The sequence below is a fragment of the Microchirus variegatus genome (genome assembly GCF_963457635.1).
Source record: "Microchirus variegatus genome assembly, chromosome: 18".
NCBI lineage: Eukaryota > Metazoa > Chordata > Actinopteri > Pleuronectiformes > Soleidae > Microchirus > Microchirus variegatus.
This window is the reverse complement of record NC_139819.1, coordinates 4,190,667-4,214,685: the sequence shown is the minus strand read 5'-3', so window position 1 is coordinate 4,214,685 and position 24,019 is coordinate 4,190,667. Positions and strand designations below refer to the sequence as shown.

Sequence of the window (24,019 nt, the reverse complement as noted above, 5' to 3'; positions counted from 1 at the left end):
ACAAACGCGAGCAGAAATTGGCAATTGAGCGGTAAAAGAAGAAGAAGAAGAAGAAGAAGAAGAAGAAGAAGAAGAGCACACAAGAGCTTCACAGTATCAAAGCTCTTCTCGGAGAGAATCGTGTAAACAAAAACAGTGCACGGTGACGACGACGACGACAACAACAACTAAATGTCACGCTGCTGCAAGAAGCTCGGCAAAAACAAAGCTTTTTTTTTTACCAGACTCAGCAGAGCAAAACCTGAATATTCATACTGCGGGTTCAGTTCATTCATACAAAGCACAAGCCTTTGTAACCTACTCGAGAAGATTTCTACACCATTGTGTATTAAATATTGTGATTTGACTTACGATGACTGACCGAGAGAGAGAGAGAGTCAGAACTGGCAAACGTGTGCTGCAATTATGAAGACGAACGACTCGTGGCTTTGGAACGATCCACCGATTCAACTGCGAAGCGAAAGACAACTCGGATGATTAGCTGCCTGAGACAAATAAACGACAAATAATTGCAGTGCAGAAAAGAAAGAATATCCAGCCTTTAAATACCTAACATTACTGTCAGTTTGAGAGCAGCTCCTCGAGAGAGAGACCGACCGGGTCACGTGACTCGCTTTGTTTTCACCCGTCGCGTTGGCAGGAAAGAGTCAGAGTGCTGATATCGAGCAGCCGTTCAAGAGTTCACAGAACAAGCATTATATCACCGATTCTCGCAGAGTGAATATATCTGATGGTTCAGAGGAGGACATTAATCCAGACCGGCAGTGCTCCGACATCTTCAACTTCTCCCCCCCTCCTCATCTTTCTCCAGAGACATCGCCTCTACATCACAATAAAAGTGTGTAAAACAAACAAGGTATTTAGAGTTAACTAGGGCTGAACAGACCCTCACACCCCCCCCCCCCCCCCCCCCCCGTGGCTGTCAATGATTTGAGTAAAGCTAATGTAGACCAAACGCATTCAATGTCTAATGCCTTATACACCAGATGACAGTCACAGGGGGGGGTGAACCTTCTTGGTGTAAGGCAACAGTGCAAGTCACTCCTCCCATATTAGTGATAAAATTCTGCTGGATGTCATCCATTGTTGTTGTTGTTGTTGTTGTGCCGTCGAGCACAGGCCACGCCCCCGCCTACCAAGTAAAGGTACCGTTGACTGCCTGACCCAAGCTTTACCATTCCAAACTGTACTGTTCGCAATCGAACTGTACCGTGATGGAAACGCAGCTTAAAGGGTCTTCATCATCATTATTATATACCCGAAATTGCACAAATCACAAGGTCAGATTAACCAATTCATGATCCAACTCTACTGTCTTTAAGGATCTTTGTAGATCCAGACATTGCTTGTCCTGGATCTCTCCACCACCTTCCCCTTTTACGATAAAACAGCCAGTGACATATATGTTACGTCTATGGACAGTGCGGCTGCAAGCCAAAATGGTGTTTTTCCAGCTACCAGAGCTCTACAGATTCCCAACCCCACCCACCCCACAGAAAATACAGTGATGAATACCACACCAGTGCCAGCCCCAGACCCTGCCATTACATGATTGTGTTGCCAAAGGTTTCTGGAAAAAAAAACAAACCCCAAAAACAGTGAGATATAGCGAATATACGGACAATGAAGATGCAAAAAAAAAAAAGAAAGAAAGAAAATAAGGCAGTGACACAAAGACACAGATGGGATGTTGTCTTCTCTTGGCTTTGGCATACATACACACACACACACTCTCTCCCTCTTTGTATATGTTTAACCACGTGTCTGCCAGGCTTCTGTTGATGCTGATGAACGCCGCGCTTCACTCCACCGTCACAGACTTGGCGAGGTTTCTTGGACAGTCCACCTGTCATAAAATAAATAAATAAATAAATAAATAAAACATCACACACATGTCGTCATTTCATTGGCTCAATAATCTTTTTTGTCTCTCTTTTTAAACACCATTTTCACTCTTTTTTATGAGACACCTGTGTGTGCTGATGCGTTTACCGCCGAGCTATAACCGGCTGTTACGACGACGGACGAAATGGAGCAATACCAGCGGAAACTGTGGGGGGCAGTGTTGAGTCAATAGTCCAATCAGTCAGGAAAACGACAAAGAATCAATACGGCTTTTAAAAAAACCTGCTGCCAGAGCGTGTTCATTTATCCCGGAAGCCAGAGAACGTAGATTGGCGATCGGTCGCTCGGCTTTACTCGCTAACATACGACGAGTAATATTGGCCCAGTAACGGGGCGACGTTCATATTCAGTGGATTGCAAAATCCACTTAAGTTTTTAATCCACTTTGGATCAAGCACAACAAAATAACCTCTTCAATGGTTTCCATGTTTGCAACTTGGTACTCGGCACTGCCTAGAGGAATTATTGCGTAAAAGTCCAAAAGACACATTAACCTACATATGTAGGGTAGTGACGGAGATAAATATCGAGGATAAATGGGCCTTAAGTCTGGCGTTTTTTAAATGTCTTTTTATCGATGATATCAGTCTTATTTTAGATTGTATCTTTTAGCGCCCCCTGCCTTTTTAGTCTGTTTATACTCCTCCTTCTCTTCCTCTAATATTTGAATCTATGCGGGTATTTTAGTATTGGCTTTCCTTAACCTTATGTTCTGTAATTTTTCATTCCTTTTATTCAACCTTAATGTTTCCTCCTTGACGATGGGGTTTTCCTGACAGTTTTGTTACTTTGTCTCTTTCAATCTCTTTTTAGTTGGCTCCATGTCTTGTGTAAAGCACTTTGTGCCGCAATTTATATTTGTTTGAAAGGAGCGATATAAATCAAGCCTGACTAAAAGATTGACCTTTGTTTTAATGATAATATTGGACTTCACTTTTCCATTTCTAATATCTGATCGAGTCATTTTGACCAATATTGGACTGATACTGACACTTGGCTCATCATTAACATTCTTTCTATTTGTCTGCTGCATGTGTAAAGACTTGACACTTTCATGAGACTAAAAACGGTTTTCAGACTGCAGAACAAGACACATATTATGCACATTATCCGTGTCGTGAGTGTCGAGGGGGGGGAGTTCCAACGAGCAAAACACTCTGGATCACCAGAGGTCCCCCGCTGAGCTCGAGTCGATACTCACGTCAAAACCTCGGAGAACAGCCAGGTGAAAGGACAGCAGCTGCAGCGGGATGACGCTCAAGACTCCCTGCAGACAGTCCACACAGTGAGGCACTTTGATGTTGTGGCTGGAGTTCTTGACGGTCTCGTAGTCGTCTTTGTCGCAGATCACTATGGGACGACCCTGTCGACAAAAAAGAAAGAAAAAAGTCAATAAATGTATTGCAAAGCACATGCAGAGCAGACATCATCCTAAAAGCTGTAGAAAGCAGATTATGACGACAACTTTTCTCCCCCGCCCCCCACACCTCTCCTTTAGCTCACATCTGCTGCAGATTAGCGACAGCCATGATGTCACGCGGCTGAATCGACCCCACCCTCGTGTTAACTGAGGTGAAGGATCAGAGGTGTGGCACCAAAAAAAAAGTGACTGAACATTAACCTGTTGAGTTTGAACTTAACGTGATCTGGATCACATCACAACAACATCAAAACAAAAGAGCTGACCTACTTCTACTGATGGCATAACACGCCATTATCTCAGGTTTCATAATTGGCTCTGGAACCTTTCCTACTATGGACCTTTAATCACTTTTAAGGTAAAATAAATAAAGATGATAATATAAGCTGCGGCGTGTGGCGCTCACCTGGCGTGCGACGACCTGCTGCAGGGCGTTCTGACACTTGACGTAGGTGTGGTCCCTCATGATGATCATGATGACCGGCATGAGTTTATCGATCAGGGCGAGCGGGCCGTGCTTCAGCTCTCCGGCCAGGATGCCCTCTGAGTGCATGTACGTGATCTCCTTGATTTTCTGAACGGAAAAAGAAAAACAATCAGGTCATTATGTTGTCATTAGTGGAGGAGGTCGCCGGGATGTTGTTCTTATGACACGGACTTTGCCGAACGTGCTGTTGTTCCCCACCGCTGCCAGCAGGGACAGAAGGGGAAACACTGATTTTAGTCACAAAATGATCACCTAATACAATATAAACCTGCAACCTACAATGTTTTAACAATATTTTAACTGCTTTTTTCCATATTTACCGGAAACCCAAGTTTGTAAACCACTCTCTTCCAGCAAAAAAGTCTAGATTTTACATCACTGCACTGCACACAGGACTTGTTTGTCCACTGAAGCCTCCATCAGTGATTTAACATATCTTCTTCATACTTTGCTGTGTAAAAAAATGTGTTCTGATCTATGAGTAACAAAAACTTTCCAAGAAAAGAAACGCTAGACCAGTAGCTTCTGTGTCTGCAGGCTAAAAGCGCTGGTTTTCTCAATGGACTTTGGTGTGGATGAGTGAGCATTATACAAATGTTTCCCGTCTGAAAAAAAGGCTGCCTAACGTCAAGAAAATGTGGCAAGCATATTTCTCAGATATCTTAAGACTGAAAAATCCCTTTTTTCCTTCTGTCCCTGGTGGCAGCCATGTTTTAAGTGAAAGTGAGTGTCAGTAACACAGCAAAGTCAGTGTTTATAATGTGTCAATACCTCATTCGACCACACTTTAAAAACAAATACCTAAACTATCCCATTAATCAAGGTAGGCTGCAGGGGCTTGATCTCACGGGAAGTGAGTAAATGTGAGTAATCACAAACAAACCTAACCTAAGCAGAAGAGAAAGCCCTGAGAGGACGGCTCTGGACAAAGACGAATGGATTACATCACTGATGATGTGGCTCGAGGGACATTGAAGAGATAAGTTTTAATCAATAACAATCAAAACGTGGGGTTGTTTTCGGTTCATTTCAAAAGAGGAATGTACAGCCAGTCAGAGACAATTGCCTATAAAATAATGCACAGCCTTTTGGCAGGAGTTAAAAGTGTTCACTTTCAGTCTGGTATTCATTTTTAAAATCCCTCTGGAGACAGTTGGGTGTATAAAATAGAGCGATCGTGTTTAGCACAGAGAAAACAAAACGTCGCTCACCAGCGCTCCTTCCAGGCAGGTAGCGTAATGGTAGCCTCTGCCCATGATCAGGACGCTCTTCTGCTGGTACAGCTCCACCGCCAGCTTCTGGATCTCATCATCCAAACTGAGGACTTCCTTGATCAGATCTAACGCGGGCATAACAGAAACACAGATATGAAGGTTAGATAGGAGGTCTCTATAAACACACTAAAACAATTATATCTGTAGGTTGTGAGTAAACCTCGATGTAAACATCCTGCTGCAGGGTAATATAAGGACAGGACCGGCTCATAATGTTAGGTGGGGACCGTCTTGTGCTTTAGATCAAGAGCGGCATGTGAGGGGGCTCACAGCCAACATCTCGCCCTCCCTCCCTCCCCTTTTTTGCTCTCTCTTCTTCTGATCCCTCTCTGGCCCGTTAGCTTCCTCGTCCAAGAGGATTTTTTAAACAAACAGCAAAAATTGAAACAGACTGTGGGTGCACTTGATCTTCGCTTGAATCTAGTGTGCGTGTGATCGAGACCCCGCCCCCCTAACCGAAGCAGAAACCTGCAGCGGCGTGAATTACCTGGAAGCACTCTCAGGCCTTGGATTATCTCTCGGCGTCTGGGCTGCATTGAAATCCTGTCATCGCACATCAGGAGCGCAAACATGACCAGAGCCACAAACTGGCTGGTGTAGGCCTGCAGAGAGAAAAGTAACATGTTTTTATACGTTTTATGGGTAGGGATATCCAGTTTCAGGTGTAGTTTTTCAGCTAGTTCATAAAGGATACAGCTGTAATGATCTGTGCACATTGACCAAGCACTTATATAGATATCAGCTCATCCCTGTGTGCACACACGGAGATACTGCAATATAGCTCGTGGTCGCTCAGTTGCTGAAGGTCAAGCAGCTTTCCTCTTTTGCAGCACGACCGTGGAAGCACAGAGCAGCAACGTGATCCCCCTCCTGATTTTGGCCTCCGTTTCAGCAGAGTTTGAGGAGCCTTGAGCTTGTTGTCTCCCTGTTTTGAAAAGTGAACTTTGTGTCCAGCTCATAATCTGCACCAGATGAAAAAAAAAAAAAAAAAAAAAAGCCAAGAGATGCGGATTTTTAATGTGCACCCATGCAACTTCACCAGTTCCTCAGAAATGAGGTCCTGCTTCATTAGGACCAGGATTTGGTAACAAACAGTAAAGGAAGTACACACAAATGCAACGTTCTGGAAATGCACATCCCAGACTTAAGGCCCAACATCATCACCGCCCTCTTCCTTCATCCTGAAGCATGTTTGGCAGCCGTCCATGCCCATTTTCAAGATTTAATCAGTGTTTCAGTGTTCCAGTGAAGCCAGTCCCTTTCATGGGACCCTCTAGACTCAGAAAAGCCAGTGTGTGGGGCCAAGAAAATAGCTATAAAACCTTGACACAGTTTTTTTTTCCTTCCCCTGAAAACAGCCTAACCACAGTTGCACAGAACGCTGACATCCAGTGTTGTCAACTCTTGACGGGCCAACATATTTAATCCACATGGTAAAATGTATTTTTCATGCAGAGCATGCCATCTGTAACCCAAACGACAATGATGAACACCCTTACATACAGCTGTCAGAGCGAAACAGATGTGGACCAGAAAACAAAACTTTACCCCTTTAAATTCCCAGAGGACACTGGTATGTGATTCAAAAAGGCATTTACTGTCCGTTGATGAGGCAGCAGGATTTGCCTTTTGAAAGCCATCAAAGCGTTTTTTTGTCTCAAGTCTCAAATTATACCATAAATCGTGAATATGACCAGATCAACTGGAAGAAAAATCTTCTGCATGTTTCCATTTTCCACTTGAGAAAAAAAAAGAAAAATCCAAATTAGCATGAAATAGGGAAAGAAAAAAGAAAAAAGAAATCTGAGTTATTTGGAAACTGGATGCGATACATGTTCTACAGTGATCTGATGAATTTGGCTGTGCTGGGTGTGGGGGGGGGGTGTGTGTGGCCCAGCCAGCCAAGCAGTTAATGATGGCGTCTTTGAGGCGTGCACAGGGGGCTTTGGTGCAACACTAGAGTCGCCGAGCCAAGCCCAAGGGCTGGGCCAGGGGGGGACCTGCTCCTCTCTGCTCTGCTGAGTCCAAACTGCCAAACTCTTTGGGGTTTTTTTAGAGAGAGAGGACGAATCTGAAAATCCTGCCTTTACACGAGTTGAGATGAGAATGTCAGGCTTCTTCGATTCCCTCTGGTATCAAAGTGGGGGGGGGGGGGGAATGTCAGCTTGCAAGAGGCGGGATATGTGACTCACAATGAAGATTTCATATGGGTTGCATTCAGTGTCAGTGGGTGGTGAGTGAGTGAGTTCATTGATGAAATGATGCAACAAATTGGTGTTAAGCTGATAATAAAAAAATTAAAGGAAAACTTAGGGTAACCTTTAAATATTTACAAAGCTGAGTAAGCCTAACAGTTCCAAACAACTCTCACTATAACAATGTTTTGTACTCATGGTGCCTAGCGACATTAGCACGCTGCAAACGGAGGCCAAGGCAGCATTGTGCTAGCAAAGCGAGACACATCTGCAAACATGAACAGGATTCAGAAGTGAATTTTACTGCTCAAAAAATCCAGGATCTCCTGGAGTTTACCCTCTCAAAAATACCACTCACAAAAACATTAATTCAGCAGTTTGACAAACGCTCAGTCAGGTCTGATAGTTTTGCTTGACAGAGCCCGTTTTCAGATGAAGGACGCAGCATACTAATAATGCTACATCATTTCTTCTCATGAAGACATCAACAATAAAAGTCCCCACATGTTATGCACTGCATGTGTGATACATGCGTGAAACTAAACCCATGAGAGGTTAGCCTTACCTTGGTGCTAGCTACTCCAATCTCAGGCCCAGCGTTGATGTGGACTCCACAGTCCGTCTCCCTGGAGATGGAGCTGCCCACTGTGTTGGTGACGCCCACAGTCAGAGCCCCTCTCTCCTTACAGTAGCGCAGGGCCATGAGGCTGTCAGCAGTCTCTCCTGCAGGATCAGCACCAGTAGAAAAAAAAGAACACAACAGTTCATGCAATGCAACAGTTCTGACAACAAAATTACGCTGATTTATTAGTTTGTTCGGAAATTACTTTTTCACCACACGAGGCTAATTTGAAACAGCTTCACAGAAAAACCACAAGGCAAACCGCAGACAAAAAAAATAAAAATATATCACACATTTTCAAGACTGCTGCAGAGTGTTTAGGTAAAAGAGCGCTCAACACTGCAGCAGATGTTTGACTCTGCTGAAACTAAAGCAGGGAAATAAGAAGAGATTAAACGATGAGAGTGACACAGTAATAAACACAGGGTCTAGCGCAGATTGCACCGGCCTCTCACCTGACTGGCTGATAAAGAAGCAGACGTCGTCTCGGAAGACGGGAGTGTTCCTGTCCAAGAAGTCGCTGGCCAGCTCCACCATGACAGGCAGCTCGGTTAGCTCCTCCAGGACCTGGCGGGTCTGAGGAAAACGACAGAGGGGTTTGTTCGCCGTCAGTCAACGGTGAGGCACATGTGCTCGCATATATATAAACCTCACGCACCTGTGTCCACATTACACATTACACTTTCCTACCGGACTAATGAACACAATATGGAACGGATGACGAGACGGACACTTTTTCACGATGTGCATTTACATCGAGAACAAAAAGGAACGGCGGTTTGCCAAGTGGCTACTCACTGCTACTCCTGCGTGGTAGCTGGTGCCACAGGCAATGAGAATGAGTCGCCGACACCGCTGGATCTCTTTGATGTGGTCCTTCAGTCCGCCCAGTATCACTAGAAAGCAAACCCATAATCCATCACTTTGCTTCATTGTTTCCCAACTCATTTAAAAAAAATAAATAAATAAATAAATTGTCAAGCGATCAAAGGACTGCAGAGAATCACTGACAAGGTGTTTTTGTAGATTTAACCTGTTGGTTTTTGGGGTCACCTATACAATTTTTGTTGTGTTTTCCACTAAAAGTCACACTTTTATTCATCAAAAGAGTTGCAAAATGAACAGAAGACATTGTCAAGATTAGAAACAATGATTTTTAATCAAAATAATAAGTTTTCGGCTGACATAATTGCAGGGTTTTCAAGGGTTTTCTAATCATCCAATATAGCCTTCTAACGTTTGAAGCTAGAATATTCGTTTTCCACATTAACAATGTATAGTGTATTTTTGATTAATTTAATGTTATATTCATTGAAAAAAAAGTGCTTTTCCTTCCAAATAAGGACATAAGTGACCCCAAAGTTTTGAACGGTAGTCTATATTGTTTTGTAAACAACATAAATAAATGAAAAGTGTCTTTTCTTCGTTACAAATTGCAAATTTGGGTCATATGAGCATATGGGGGAAAAAGGGGGGTGGGGGAATAATGCATTCATGTGCACCATTACATCAGTGATTCCTCTGAGAAAAAACCTCTCTGACCTGTGTTGTTGTCAAAGTTGATTCTCCCCCTCATTGTATTGACCACAGACTCTGGCTGCTCAAATATCTCCTTCTGCATGAAGGCGCTGTAGTTGCCTGTGGTGGGAGGATCAGAAATAAGGTGAACTCTTCCAAAGAAACGAAAAAAAAAAAACTAAGTCAAACTTAGGCCTCGAGGAAAAACAAAGAAAAATGATTGTAATGTTCTCGGGACAATCACGCTTTTCCTGGAAATGTCGTTGGCTCGTGCACGACGTGAAGAGAAACTGACATTACAAATCAGAGAGATAGTGTTTTTCCATCACTCACAAACTGTGACAGTGACATACGAGAGAGTTTTGTTTTTTTCTCAGCCTGCCTCTGAAAGCAATTTGGGGTTAACGTGATTTAGGTTATTCAGCATAAAGACTCCAGAAACTGAGACAGAGAGCGAGAGGCTGAGTAATGACGGGCCCACAAAGGAATGTCGAGAGCAGCCAACTCCAGTTCACTTCTGCCCTCTGCTGGATCATTGAGGAAGTGTTGTAGAGGAGAATAGGACAAGACGTATATAATTGGGGCAATGACACATTTTCTTTGTGTTTACCATGGCTTGTAGTTTAACAGTTAATTATGCAATGAGTTGCTTTAAAATACTTTAAATTAGCAAACATTATGATATTTTGTTTGTTTGAAAAGCTGATCCCAGTTTCTTACATGTATGATTTCAATGCTCATTTGCTCTTGTTAAAGTTTTTAAGACTGTATTAGGGCTGCAACAATTAATCAATGAATAATTCATAACTAATCTAATCATAACCATCACTCTCTGAGTTTGCAGCTTCAGATTAAATGTGAATGTTTTCCATCTTCTGAATAATGAGAACATAATTTCAAGGTTTGGAAAACACTGATCAACGTTTTATGGACCAAAAATCTACTTGATAATCAAGAGAAAAAAAATCATCAGATTGTTAGATTGAGAAAACAATGTTTAGTTGCAGCCCTAGAAGAAAAAGTTGTGTGGAAATGGTGTGTAATGTCTCAGTGATTTGGTAGTTTATTTCTTAAAGATATGTTGAATATTAGCACACTGATAAAATTACAAGACCAACCAGGAAGTGTTCACCGATACAAACATAGATGCCATCTTCTTTTATTTGCTGCTTTTCAAAGAATATAATTTTAAATTTTTTTCTACATTTTCTCACATTTTTTGGGCCCTAATTGATATGTCATTGTATGTTTATCTGTGTCAAAACTAAATCAGCAGATTTGAATTGTGTGCCCAAACAGAAAGACTGGGAAACCCTGGCTTGGCGTACAGTGCCAGACTGCAGGCATGTGGAGGGAGTGTCACACACATGGGGCAAGAGTGAGAGCGCTTCTGCAACAGAGTATAAAAAACTTCTCGAATTGATTTCACGCAGAGGCTCAACTTATAGATCAGACGCGACACACCCGTTTAAACAAGATCTGAGAAGCACACTCCTTTTATAGGTTTATAAAGTTGAACGATAAGGAAGTATGTAAACCTGCAGGCATTATCTAAAATGACCGTAGGTTTCCTGCTGTGCAACAGATCCAGCAATTGCTGTAAATACCTGGGTGATAAATAAAGGATAGCCTCAGGGCTGGATGCGGACAGCCAATAAAACAATTTAAGCAGCCAGTAAGTCATTAAGACTTACAAGATAATTACGGGACATAATTATAAGACAGGTGAAAGCAATGTGAACACATTGAAAGCCTGACTCGCCTTTCATGATCTGCTGCAGTTCCATCTGCAAGGTCTGGATGGCGCGGGCTGGGTAGTCTCCAGCTGTTCGCTTCACCCTGTGAATGGAGAGGCGGCCTTCCACCACAGCGGCCACATCGTCGTCCTCCAGGAAGATGACCCGATTGGTGTGCTCGATCACTGCACTGTTGTGTGACAAAAAAAAACCCTTATCAGACGCCGTGGGGGGGGAGCAAGTATTCAAAGATTCGAAGGTGTAAAAAGGTGGATACAAAAACACGGGCATATGTGCTGACCTTGCGTCTGACGCAAAGTAGTACTCCACTGCTTTCTCGTCCACAGGGAACAGACAAGTGTCCTGGTCTGATCTGGGAATCGCGCCGCAGCTCTTCTTGTCTTTAGCAGCTGAGAAGATAAGATAAAGAAGGACTCCAGTTAAACGTATGCCATCCATTTACCCCCGAAACATTAGACAGACATTTATAAACAGATATAGCAAACGTACAGGAGCGGTAGAGCACAGGGATATGATCTGAGGACAGCTTGTGATTACTCCTCACTCCAATCAGCAGAGGACCTCCCCTCCTGCACAGCAACATTTTAATGAGCCAACAATACTTTATTCTGCAATAACTAACAGTCTGACAGCAGCAGCAGCAGCAGCAGCGGGGCTGTACCTTGTGCCAATTGCCTCTCCGGGGAAGTGGACGCTCTTGAAGACCAAGGCAAACGCTCCTTCCTGTTTGGTGGACGAACAAAAAAACACGTCAGACAAACTCATTCGTGTGCCGATCACTTATTAATATGCACGAGCAAAGGTTCCCACCAACTGCTGGATCACCCGCTCCACCAACGTGGCAAAACTGAGGTCGTCGCTCTCCCGGTTGTCGTACATGTACTTGGTCAGCTTGGCGATGGACTCCGTATCGGTTTCCGACTCAAACTCGTAGCCTTTGCTCTCCTGCGACACAGGATTGAGAGCGTGATTCATGGCGATAAGTCTGAATGATGTGGCGTAGAATAGCTTATGAAAGATGTTTTGCTCACCAGGAATTTCTTCAGGTCTTTGTAGTTGGTGATGATGCCATTGTGGATGACGATGAACTCTGTAGAAACAAAGAGATCATCGCGATTTTGAAGATTTTGAGCTTCTATAGCCTCTTTCGCACTAAAATTAGCTGCAACGATTATTTCCATAAGACTTATTGAGTACATGGTCAGTAAAATGTTGAAAAATGTCTTGTTTTGTCCATAAACCAAAATGCTGTTTTTATAATTTAGCATGACAAAACAGTCCATTCCAAATGAACACTTGCTGCATGTGTACACACACCACAATCACATGGTTTCATTTTGAGTCCATGTAAACAATGGAATTGGAAATTCCAATCAGAACGAATCTTTTCAGAATGAAATGTAAACATAGCTACTGACCATGTCTACGTCGTTACTTTCTTGTATGTTTTCCTTCACAGTAAAAAAAAGACCCTCTACTAGCGCTAATGGCTATTTGCATACTAATGTCCAGAAGATGACTGTGCGCCATAGCGCTGAAATCAGCAAAGTCATTTAAACCCAGGCGTGAAAGCTAATTAAAAAAACATTCCTCCTTCGAGCGGTGCAAACGGGATTCATCTTTAACACCTACCGTTGGTCTTGTCAGATCTGTGCGGATGGCTGTTGATCGGGCTTGGAACACCGTGGGTGGCCCAGCGTGTGTGAGCGATGCCAAGATGGACGTCAAACTCCACATCCAGGTCAATATCCTGCTGCTCTACGGGTTCAAACAAACACAGAAAACATTTATTAACAGTACCGATGTGTACAGGGTGATGTAATTCAGTTGTCAAAAACTGATGAAGCGATTCATCCCTGTGGGACTTACTGTTGATCTCCTCATCGAGAGCCTTCACTTTTCCACGTTGCTTGATCAGCTGGATGGACTTGGCGTTTGACTCCCAGTCCTTGCCATTTCCCCCATCAATGCCCACACCTGGCACAACAAAAAGTGCATTAAAATTGGGATCTCAAGTATGCCATCACCGTGTCTTGTCTTCTCGTTGGCACAACTCCAACATAACATGAATCAGTGATTGACTCCATTAACCAATCCAAGTCTAACCTAACCACATAATAATGGCTGTTAAATAATTAACAGATAACATCATCGTGTGCCATCAAGTTCCTAAGTGACGTCAAAGGATGAATCTAATGTCGCACTACTATCATTTTAGACACACTTTTTTACGACTTGTTATGTTATCCGGCAAACATCCATGGGGACAGAAGGAAAGGGCACTGATAAACAAGAGAGTGTGCTTGTAATCGAATACATATTTTTTTTCCCCCCTCTCACCAGCTGAGTCATAGCCTCTGTACTCCAGACGCTGCAGTCCTTTGAGGAGGATCTCAAGGATCTCGCGGCGAGTCCTAGGCACATGGTAGTTGAGATAGGCAAAGATTCCTGGAATGGAAAACAAACATGTTCTTTTTAAATATTTGATACCGTTTGTGCAGGCATGTATGGTGTGTTTGTGACAAACACATGACTCCGTACCAATGTGTATGGACGTATTAAGACACGCATAAGGACTACATACAGTTATATATAATAGTAGGTATACTTTATTTATTGAATTTATGTAAACTTCCAATGGGTAAGAGCGATTTTTGTCCGGGTTCGGAATGAACATTTAATGAATAGATATATAATGAGTAAAAACAAGAGTTTACTATATACGACAAGGTCAGTGAACACATCACACAGGCTATCAAAGCCACCCACAGTGGATGTTATCATTTTACCTCCATAAACAACTAAAAATAAACCACCTTGGTTGGATTATGCCAGGACTTATCAGGTGTGACAGTTTAACAAGAGCTGATGAGAATCGACGTTCGTCAATGGATGGGTCTGGAATTTGATTCCACTCATAAATGCTGCTGATAGCTCACAGGGTGTGTGGCTTGCGTGCATCCGTGTGCATTTATCACAGAGCTTGTAGTCACTTCCTCCTGGATGTGACGATAACGTTTTCCGTTCGTCACCTGCTGTAGGAATTGTGAGATCAAATGGAAAGACTGTCCATAACAACAAACGTATAAGCATGAATCATGCCTTAAATTAATATGAAAGTCTTGTTCTATTGATATTTTACCAATAACCCTTCCAAAAATGTAACACACCGGACTTTTAATAATATATATTCATTAAAATTGATATATCAAGGTAGTTCACGAAGACTGGAACGTGATTCTTTTGTTAAGGACTCGATGAAAAGGTGTAAGGTAAAAAACCAGTCTTACTGGAGGGATTCCCTTTTTCTATTTATGGCAGTACAACCTGTTTAAAGAGACAATGCAGTGTTTGACGAGCTGGTGCAGTATGTCTGGTTACACTTTAAGATATTTGCTCGTCAATAAGTCCATGATGTTGACATCGCTGGACTTTAAAACCATCCTTCAGCTGCAATCTTTATTTTCCAGTGTTAGCCAATTAACATATGACGCGGCATGATTATAAAACAGGCCTTGATACAACAATAAATGTCTCATAAGACATTCACATTTTAGCGACACAATAATCTGCAAACATCTTGACATCCACAGGCCAAGAATCTCAGAAGAATCCATGCTGAAAGGGGGGAATGCACGTGAGTAATAAATGGTTAAAGGAGGAGGCATATATAAAACACAGCTCTACACACTTCACTAAATGCAAATATGGAGCCAGAAAAAAACGTCCGCTCCAACAGAGCATTCATTCATTAAGCGGTAGTGGACGGAGGGAGGGAGGCAACGAGGGACAACTCCTCAAGTAATAGTGCTGCACCAAAGAAGGGGAAAAAAAAAATCAGTCTACCAATGAGTAGTTTTACTAGTTACCATTAAATATTGAATACAGTTGCCAACTAATCATATAATCAACTAATCTATTTGACCTGAGGTTGTAGCGGCAGTTTACAATTATTCCAAAAACAAGCATTTTAATAAATTTATTTTTAAGTCAGAAGGTCCTGGAATGAGTGGAAAAGATGCTTATTAACTGTATTACACGATCTTAAAATACTTATTACCTTTCATTTACGATAATACATAGTTTATTTCTTTAGCAATATATAATATTTCAACATAATATTCAGTCTATTTTCACCTTTGTACACTGAGGATTATCCAGTGACATTATCAAAGACATTACAGACACGGGACAATATTGACAATCTAAGACACCCTCTTGCATCATGTCCTGTTACAGATCAAATACACTGGTACGAGATTGTGGCGTGGGAAGTGACGGGGGACAGAGTGAAATCGGTTATCAGTCGTAAAGCGAGAGACGACGAGAGACAGGCGAGAAGAAGGGGGACACAGTGACGCTGTGATGCCAACAGGACATGCATCGGTTAAGATACAATCCACAAACTAATCCTGACCCAAAGGCATCCTCTATTCTAGGAGCTCAGTCAGAAGATGGGAGTGTTGGCCATCAAAGCCTAGTTTAATGCTTTAAAATGTACAAATTTTATGTAACAGAAAGTCACCTTGTCCCACCAAAGACCTTCATGCGTGGCTTCCTGTCTAAGCCAGGAGTCAGCACACTGTAGCAAAGGAGAGTTTTAATGTCAGCGAGTTATTTTGTAAAGGAAATAAAGCACCGACTGTGTGCTCCAAGCCAGTGGTTCTAGAAATGTTTATACCAAATACCACCTGAGAAAATAGTGAGATCCCCAACTACAGACTTTACACAGGAAGCAGATTCATTCCCAACGAGATAGTTTTCTCTCTCATCATCCTCCTCTTCTTTATAGTGAGATTTAAGATGGAGTGATTATTATTAGTATTATTTATCTAGCTATATGATGTCCAACAGCAAATATTCATTAGAAATAACAGTTGTTGTGCGTCTAGTTTCCTTCATGCCAAAATATTAGCATTTTATATGACTTTGAAACATTTGAACATACATATTATATAATATGGCATCGTTTTTTTTTTAACCTTTATTCAAGGGCAGAAAGCATGTGGAAGACTCCAGCCATTAGAAAACAACAACATCAACTCACAGCTAGTTAACGTATCTTGACATGAGCATATCAGTGTCGCAGCTTTTAATGTAAACTACGTGAAGGGCGTAATAAAGTCTACGCAAACCACGTTAGCTGCCTGTGGTTAGCGTGTTACAAAACAACAAAACAGTACAGCGTTGTTTTTATCCCGGTTATTTCCCGAATTCGACCACTTTATATCACAAAGCACACGTCACCTGTGCCGGGATATTAAACGTTTGCTTGCTAACGTGGCTAACGGCAGCATCAGCAACATCAGCTCATACAGTTGTGTTCGCTAACTCAGCTTTAGCCACCCCTGGCTAATTTCAGCAAACTTGACAACCAAACGGCGTTCGCGGTGTTTACAGACGCGTTTAGTCCGCTGTTCTGGTGATTAAAGAGTGGCGAACATCGCCCACAGACAATATATATACACGTAGAACTGGTTCAGTACTCACCACACATGTTTTCGGATGCGCTGCCACTAAACAGCTACTACTCACTGCTGGAAGCCGCTGAGACAGAAAGCCTGTCAATGAAAAGCCCCGCCCCCTCGTCGTCTCAGCCAATCATCAGCAAACCGCCGGATTTCATGGCATCTTGTGATTGGTCGAGCGGCCTTTCAGTCAAAGCGAATGTCGACGCAGGTACTTCTAACGTGGCAGCAGGAACCAGGATGCACGTCCGTGCGAAGTACACACACACAGTACTCATCACACATCATGTAAGGAGCGTTATTTGGATATATATATGTAATGTATGTAAAATATAATATCTACACATAAAGAATAAGTCCTACATAATATATAATACAACATATAGTGCTTGTAGCAATCGCATGAATAAAAACAATAATAATCATTATTATAATTTGCATAATTATTGGGTTGCAATTATTGTATTATCCTTTAAACTTCGAAATGTAAAAATATGAATAACAGCTAGTGTGATTCAAAAAAATAAACAACACGCACGTTGTAAAATAACTCAATAAAGTTTATTTACATTCATACAGCAATGAAGTGTATATGTATTTTAAGCCTAAAAGCAGTTCTACGAGTGAGAGTAGAATATGAAATGATTTTAAATAATTACAATTCTTATTGGAGAACTACAGTCATCTGCTCTGTCCTTTATTCGGTGAGATACTTAACTTACACAACAACAACACCACATGCAAACACTGTTTGTCACTGTGTGACATGAATAACGACCATGGAGGTCTTTAAACAAACTAGTTTTATTATTATTATTATTATTATTATTGCAGCTATGGTCTGCATTAAAGCAGATGACCCTGGCAGACGGGGAACGTGCGTAACATGAGCTTCACTGCGGTTTTCAAACCTGTGCATCCATCTCCTCGTCGTCGTCCTTCACCTGTGGATAAAAACGCACGTTTAAAAAAAGTCGCGTTTTCATGCTGCACAAATGTGTCTCTGTGGGTTTTTCCCTGTGTCCTTGTTTGTTGTCGTATTTGAACTAACAAATCCATGAGGGGAAACGGCTGGTTTAATAACCTAAAACTGTTAGAATAAAGGTCATAGGTTTAAACATAAACAGTTGTTTAATCACTATTTTGTCCCCTATTTTTTGAACTACATCAACTAAAGAAAATATAAATCAGCCAAAGCTGAAAAAAAACAAGATGTTGGTACACGTGTAACAAAGCCAGAAAATTTGCATCCTATTCTCTGGCAGAGTGACAAACCTGCTCCACTGAATCCACCTCGGGGATGTAAAACTGCAGCATGCTTTGGATTCCGCCCTTCAGCGTGACAATGGAACTGGGACAACTGCTGCAGGAGCCCTGCAGCTTCAGCTTGACGACGCCGTCCTCGAACCCCCGATACTCGATATCACCCCCGTCCTCCTGCACCGTCGGTCTGGAATGCGAGAGGAAGCGACATGAGGAACAGGCACTGATAAGAGTCTGCGTCCTCCTCACAAAACACGCACCTTATTCTAGTGTCCAGCAGCTCTTTGATCAAAGCGACGACTTCATCGTCGTCTTCCGATGGCGCTATAAGAAAAAGATTTTGTTCACGCCTGCTCTACCAGTTTCTGTTTGCCCTGCAGCTTAATGATTCCTCTACCTGTGTCCGCGCTTGGGGAGCTGTCCTCGTTGACAACAGGAAGTCCAGATGTGAAAAAGTCCATAATGGCAGCATACACATCAGGCTTGATGACTCTCCATTCCATACTTGCATTAGACTAAACATTGAGGGAGAAAGAGAAACAAATATATGTTTTTTTTCAGGCATGTTGTGTAACATGGAGGTAAAACAAACAAAGTCTTTCTTTACCCTTGTGATGGTGATAAAGTCATAGCCAAGGAAGACACTCTTGACTCCATCGATCCTGAACAGCTGCCTGAAAACAACACAAAAACATCATGAGGTTTAATTATATACAATAGTGTGCATATACCTCAGTCATGCCTTATATAATATATTTTTTGAACCCAGAATACAATTCACTGAGATTAAAAATCTCTGTGAACTGTGTACTATCTCTAAGAACTATTCAAATATACACAATACAATTTAAAAATGACATAATCTGCACATTTTCACAACATAATCTATAAAAAGCACAACAAGGTAAAACACCCACAGCCATTTTAATGTGTCCGACACTAAGAATAAGTCCTACTACATTTGATAGAAGTTATTATTATTGACAATAATAATGAAGAAAAGAGGAAAACAATGGTTGGAAATGCCGACTCAACATTCACAACTAATTACAGTAAGGGTAAGCCAATCATCATCCTTTGTGTGGTAAAATGTCAAAAATGCATGTACATATGCTCTAATTAAAACCCTTGGTGATATATATTCAACGTTTAACCCCTCCTAAATGTTACAGATTGGACCTTTAAAACTTGAGGAGAACTTGGTTGGGGGACACAGAAATGTACCTGATCCTGTGCTCGATAAGAATCTGCCTTTTCTGGGTTGATTTTTAAGACGCTTATTATATACTTTATGCATTCCTGTTACAATAAATCAAACAACATTTTTCCTAATCATTAATTCAATCATGTTGTGTTTTCAGACAGTAACATATACCTGGCTAAGGGTGAGCAATGTGCGTCCCGGGGTCCGGCAAAATCCATTGTCCCCGATTCAAGGACAACGCGGCCGGGCAGAAACTTGAGGCTGTTTGGGTTTGGCGTGTCCTGCGTCTGCACAAACATGGTCCTGCCTTTGAAACAGACGCAACACAAAAGAACAGAAACGTGTCACATCGGCCAACAATACACATACACATGCATAGTGTTTTGTCCAACTGAAGAGAGCCCCGGGGTTTTCTGCAGGAATACACACCTGGAACCACCCAGTGGGGCGTTTGTGGCCATTTATGTGAGACTGCAGTGATGTGTGAAGGCCAGTGTAAGCCGGCACTCTGATGTCCACAACCAGCAAGACTGAGAGGACACATGAAAGAGAAGAAAAGGTTACTCTCGATTGTACATAGCTGGAGAAATGTGTGATTTCTTGTCATAGTGTAAAGGGTAACTAAACCGGCATCTTTTGCCTGATTTGGAAAAATGCATAGAAGTGGGTTGAGAGCTGAGAGTCGGAAAGAGGAGGGAGGGGAGCAGTGCAGGGGGTGTGGTCAAGTATTTAAATCTGGAGCTCAGTGAGAAAAGTCTCTCAATCACACAACCACACCAATGCACACAAACAATGCCAACAACAGACGTGACGTTAATGTGTATTTAAATAAAGAACAAACGCATATAAGGTCACAGGAGACGCCTCTAGGACACATTTTACTGCCAGGTGATTTAACAGTCAACATGTATTCAGACCAGATGCTAACACCATGTCTGGCTAAATATAACTTCAATGTCTACTAAAGATGGATTGTATTTGTGCATGCTGAGGAATGTGACCACAATGTGAATTCAAACCACCGCCGGGTGTTGTTTATGCATGAAAAGGTATCGTCTGAAAGATAGTGGGTCTAGTCTGTGGGAACATGCACTGATGCCAATTTAATCTCTTGAAAAATCTGTATCTGTTCATCTGTGCGGTGTATGATTTTTAAAAATACAACCCAGGTAATTTCGAAGTAATATTAACCCTTTAGCCACAGATCACTTTTTTAGCAGCTGGAATAATGCATTACAGTACCATCAATATAATTGCAAAACCATGAATTTATTTACTTAATCCTTCTTCTCCTTAATATTAGTTTGGCTTCTACCTATAGGGGGCACCACAGCGGGTTATCTGTCTCCATCTTGCCCTGTCCCCGACCCTGTGTCCTCTTGTCTTTAAGTAAAACATCTATAAATCATTTAACTTACTAGGGTTTCCAATCTCATAAATACACAACGTTATCAGACATACCTATACTAACACCGCAGACACTGTTGGATAGTTAAATGTTTTAACGCTAGGAGGAAAGCAGTACATGCCATACTATATCTGCTCTAGGGGGGTTCAGTCCACTGCTATCCGGGCTACGGCCTCCCCTGCACGGACACATGTCTGCCTATGCTCCCCTTCCCTCTCTGGAGCTCCACTCTGCTCCAGGAGGGAAGGGGAGCATGTCCAGCATTTGTTGGACAACACAAGCACCGAAAACACACAAGTAAACACTGGCAACTGCGTGACAGCCGCGACGCGGCTTGCTAATCGCTAAACATTGGCTGTGACGTGTTCGGTGCGTTCGCCCAAGCATTTAAAAGAGACAAATAAAAGGACAGATCAGCCGAAGACAAGCGGAGACACTTACGGTCGCGTCAATCTTGCCGAAATTCCCAACAACTTGCCGATCTGCCTGTAGGTCGCCATGTTTGTTTTGATGACCTGAAAACAATCGGAAGTCGTGGTACTCCGTAACGGAAGTGACGCACTATTGTGTGCGTGCCTCTTAATCTTCCTCCCCTTACTTACCAGCCATTAGCATACGCTGCTACATTTTCTAGGCAGCAGCTAAGAAATAACATAAAACTGTAATTAAAACAATGTCGTGTGGTAAAAACTTCAGGAGGAGACGAGAGTCGTCAGATGAGGAGGAAGATGAGATCACCGAAGAAGTCAGGTAAAGTCAAACAGCGTCAACAAAAACATAGATTCATATGCTAACATGGCTAACAGCTAAGTGCGTCAAAGTTAAATACGATAACCAAACGCTTTTTTTAAACGGTGTTTGTGATTTATCGTGACTACTTTATGTTTTAATATGTACGTGTTTGGTCCTTTAGATCGAAAGTAGAAGAGGCTAAAGAGCTTCAGACTCTGCGGAGACGACAGAAAGGAGTCAGGTAAACATTTAACGTGATTTTTTTGTTACGTTCCGCTTTGTTTCGAAATATGAAAGTGTTCCGTGTTTACCGAGGCACGTGAGATTAAAATTAAGTTTTCATGTTTCATTTTTGTTTAGCGTGACTGCCCTGTTAGTTGGAGAGAAACTGCCACCGGACGCAGAAATTGATGTAAGTTATGTAATTGAATTGTTTTAACAATATAGTGTGTGTGTGTAATTAAGCATGATTGAGCAAAGAAACCAGAAAATATTCACATTTAAGAAACAGATTTTTTTTTTTTTAAATTGAATAGTTATTTTAATGTTTACTATTTACTAATGTAAACGTTTCTCACAGAATGACCCATTTAAACTGAAGTCTGGAGGTGTCGTAGACATGAAGAAGGTCAAAGACAGAAACAGGGACATGTGAGTAAATCTGCAACTGCTTTTAACCACTTTGATTTCACTGTCGTTAATATTTTGTGTCGTCCTGTGTGTGTGTGCACATTCATGCCTTCACACACGACTGCGGTTTGACTCTCGATTTCCTCCGCTCCGCGTACAGGACGGAGGAAGAGACAGACCTCAACCTGGGAACCTCTTTCTCCGCCGAGACCAACAGAAGAGACGAGGACGCCGACATGTACGTAGCACCGCTCTTTAACCTGTGACACAAACATGCAGACACACAAACACGCACCCTCTGTGGTATTCAAAAGGTGTGGACTCAGTTTCTTCAGCTCTACTGAACAAAATGATTCCTCTTTTCTGCTCCATCTGTAGCAGCTGAGTCTTGAACTGGTCTCGCATGCTTTTGAATTAACTCTGAATAACTGCAGATGTTTGGACTGATCCACACTGCCCTGTTGATCCCACAAAATAAAACAAACTTCCCAGAGCTTTTGGCTTTTATAAACAATATATTTCTTTCATTTCCAAACATTTTAAGCTCCAGCTTTGAGGACAAAATTATGTCAACTCAAAGTGCTGCATTAACATATACTGTGCGTTATTTCGCAGGATGAAATATATCGAGACAGAGCTGAAGAAGAGGAAGGGCTTGGTGGAGGCGGAGGAACAGAAAGTTAAAGTGAAGAACGCAGAGGATCATCTGTACGAGCTGCCCGAGAGCATCCGAGTCAACTCCGCGAAGAAGACTGAGGAGATGTTGTCCAATCAGATGCTGAGCGGAATCCCCGAAGTGGACCTCGGCATAGAGTGAGTTTAAAAGATCCTGTAGTTGAAAGCAGGAAATAGTCACCGCAGTAAGTATTAAACTCCTGTTTTTGTGACGTCGGTCCTCAGTGCAAAGATCAAGAACATCATCTTCACAGAGGAGGCAAAAGCCAAGCTTCTGGCGGAACAGAGGAACAAGAAAAAGGACAACGGCACGTCGTTCGTGCCGACCAACATCGCCGTCAACTACGTCCAACACAACCGCTGTGAGTTTGTCGATCTGTGAAAACGCTGTAATGAGGCAGTGAGAGGTGAAAAGCTTCGCTAATTGTGCGTCTTTATTCCTCCCGCAGTCTACCACGAGGACGTGAATGCACCGCAGAGGCATCACAGGCACAGAGAAGAGCCCAAGGCAAGACCACTGCGCGTGGGAGACACAGAGAAACCGGGACCAGAAGGTAAGAGATGACCACAAATTCACATTAAACTCAAGACTTAAAATCAACATCATGTTATATTAACTCGTCAGGGAAATGTTATAACTGATGCTATGAATCAAATGAGAAATAGAAGATTCCATTTTCTCATAGACTTCGTTATTTTAGCAACTGGTGCGTTCATGGGCTTCTTTTAAAACCAAAAGGATGTGTCCCTTTTTATTTACAGTCTCTGGTCTGGATTTATTTTCTATTTTCATGTTGTTGAACACAAAGAGAATCTGAATTTTCATTTCTTTTACGATTTTCTTTTTCAAACCCACAGCACCTTCCCCGCCCAACTACCGCAAACGCCCCAACAACGAAAAAGCCACGGACGACTACCACTACGAGAAATTCAAGAAGATGAACCGAAGATACTGAGGAACGTACATTTTTAAAGCAATTGGGACAAATTATGATTTCTTTTTTGTAGATGGCTTTTCCCAAAACAGACAAACAAACAAACCCCTGAGACAGCGATGTAAATACTGTAAATACCTCTGTGGTTGCTCATATTCTTAGTTGATATTGAAGAACGCAAGAAAAATGTCAGAAAATACAGCGAGGACATTTGTCAGATTGAGTTTAATCCCAGCTGTGAATCGTTGCGTGTTGTTTTCCTCCTGTAGTGTCGCTTCCAGAAACAAAGATTTGATTAAAAAAATGATGAAAAACCAACATTTCAGTGTTTTAATTTTCTCAGTGCTTGGAGTAGAAACAAAACATTACAAACAGAAAATGTTACACTAAGAGCAAAATAAGAATATAAAAATAATTTGTATTGTTAACACTGCAAAAGTACAACAAATGTCTGTTTTAATTCTGTATGATTGAGGGAAGTTAAGGTTTAAGTCAAGGTTGTAAATCTAGCTTTAGGGTTTTAGGC

At 42.0% G+C, this 24,019-nt stretch overlaps 3 protein-coding genes across 3 annotated transcripts; 1 reads left to right on the top strand and 2 right to left on the bottom strand.

Moving 5' to 3' along the window:
* Positions 1–1,566: 1,566 nt before the first annotated feature.
* gfpt1 (glutamine--fructose-6-phosphate transaminase 1) lies at positions 1,567–16,732 on the bottom strand. Its single transcript, XM_083905363.1, has 19 exons — positions 16,669–16,732; positions 13,519–13,626; positions 13,048–13,155; positions 12,811–12,936; positions 12,210–12,268; positions 11,989–12,123; positions 11,840–11,901; positions 11,668–11,747; positions 11,459–11,567; positions 11,184–11,347; positions 9,446–9,541; positions 8,702–8,799; positions 8,359–8,479; positions 7,847–8,004; positions 5,574–5,688; positions 5,024–5,151; positions 3,732–3,899; positions 3,107–3,268; positions 1,567–1,846 (listed from the first exon to the last, which is right to left on the bottom strand). Exons 1-19 carry the CDS (start codon positions 16,673–16,675, stop codon positions 1,802–1,804), a joined length of 2,049 nt encoding a protein of 682 aa, XP_083761489.1. The 5' UTR covers positions 16,676–16,732; the 3' UTR covers positions 1,567–1,801.
* A 713-nt stretch (positions 16,733–17,445) lies between these two features.
* On the bottom strand, positions 17,446–21,033 carry nfu1 (NFU1 iron-sulfur cluster scaffold homolog). The gene is made up of 8 exons (XM_083905416.1): positions 20,963–21,033; positions 19,543–19,643; positions 19,285–19,420; positions 18,517–18,583; positions 18,307–18,424; positions 18,170–18,233; positions 17,922–18,096; positions 17,446–17,590 (listed from the first exon to the last, which is right to left on the bottom strand). The coding sequence occupies exons 1-8, from the start codon at positions 21,019–21,021 to the stop codon at positions 17,552–17,554; spliced, it is 759 nt and encodes a 252-aa protein (XP_083761542.1). The 5' UTR covers positions 21,022–21,033; the 3' UTR covers positions 17,446–17,551.
* A 95-nt stretch (positions 21,034–21,128) lies between these two features.
* On the top strand, positions 21,129–23,793 carry cUnh9orf78 (chromosome Un C9orf78 homolog). Its single transcript, XM_083904934.1, has 9 exons — positions 21,129–21,271; positions 21,435–21,494; positions 21,614–21,665; positions 21,834–21,904; positions 22,044–22,121; positions 22,499–22,696; positions 22,784–22,920; positions 23,008–23,112; positions 23,417–23,793. The coding sequence occupies exons 1-9, from the start codon at positions 21,195–21,197 to the stop codon at positions 23,512–23,514; spliced, it is 876 nt and encodes a 291-aa protein (XP_083761060.1). The 5' UTR covers positions 21,129–21,194; the 3' UTR covers positions 23,515–23,793.
* Positions 23,794–24,019: the final 226 nt, after the last annotated feature.

Bases quoted from the DNA above. Each gene is read 5' to 3' on its own strand.
- gfpt1 (XM_083905363.1), bottom strand. The intron at 8,800-9,445 runs GTCAGAGAGGTT...TTTGCTTTCTAG, and splicing joins CAACTTTGACAACAACACAG to TGATACTGGGCGGACTGAAG. The intron at 1,847-3,106 runs GTGAGTATCGAC...ATTTTATGACAG, and splicing joins CTGTTCTCCGAGGTTTTGAC to GTGGACTGTCCAAGAAACCT.
- nfu1 (XM_083905416.1), bottom strand. From the start codon at position 21,021: ATGGCGACCTACAGGCAGATCGGCAAGTTGTTGGGAATTTCGGCAAGA. The intron at 18,584-19,284 runs GTATATGTTACT...TGTTGTTTTCAG, and splicing joins CATTGCTCACCCTTAGCCAG to GCAGCTGTTCAGGATCGATG. The intron at 18,425-18,516 runs GTAAAGAAAGAC...CTCAATGTTTAG, and splicing joins ACTTTATCACCATCACAAGG to TCTAATGCAAGTATGGAATG.
- cUnh9orf78 (XM_083904934.1), top strand. From the start codon at position 21,195: ATGTCGTGTGGTAAAAACTTCAGGAGGAGACGAGAGTCGTCAGATGAG. The intron at 22,921-23,007 runs GTGAGTTTGTCG...TTCCTCCCGCAG, and splicing joins CTACGTCCAACACAACCGCT to TCTACCACGAGGACGTGAAT. The intron at 23,113-23,416 runs GTAAGAGATGAC...TCAAACCCACAG, and splicing joins AGAGAAACCGGGACCAGAAG to CACCTTCCCCGCCCAACTAC.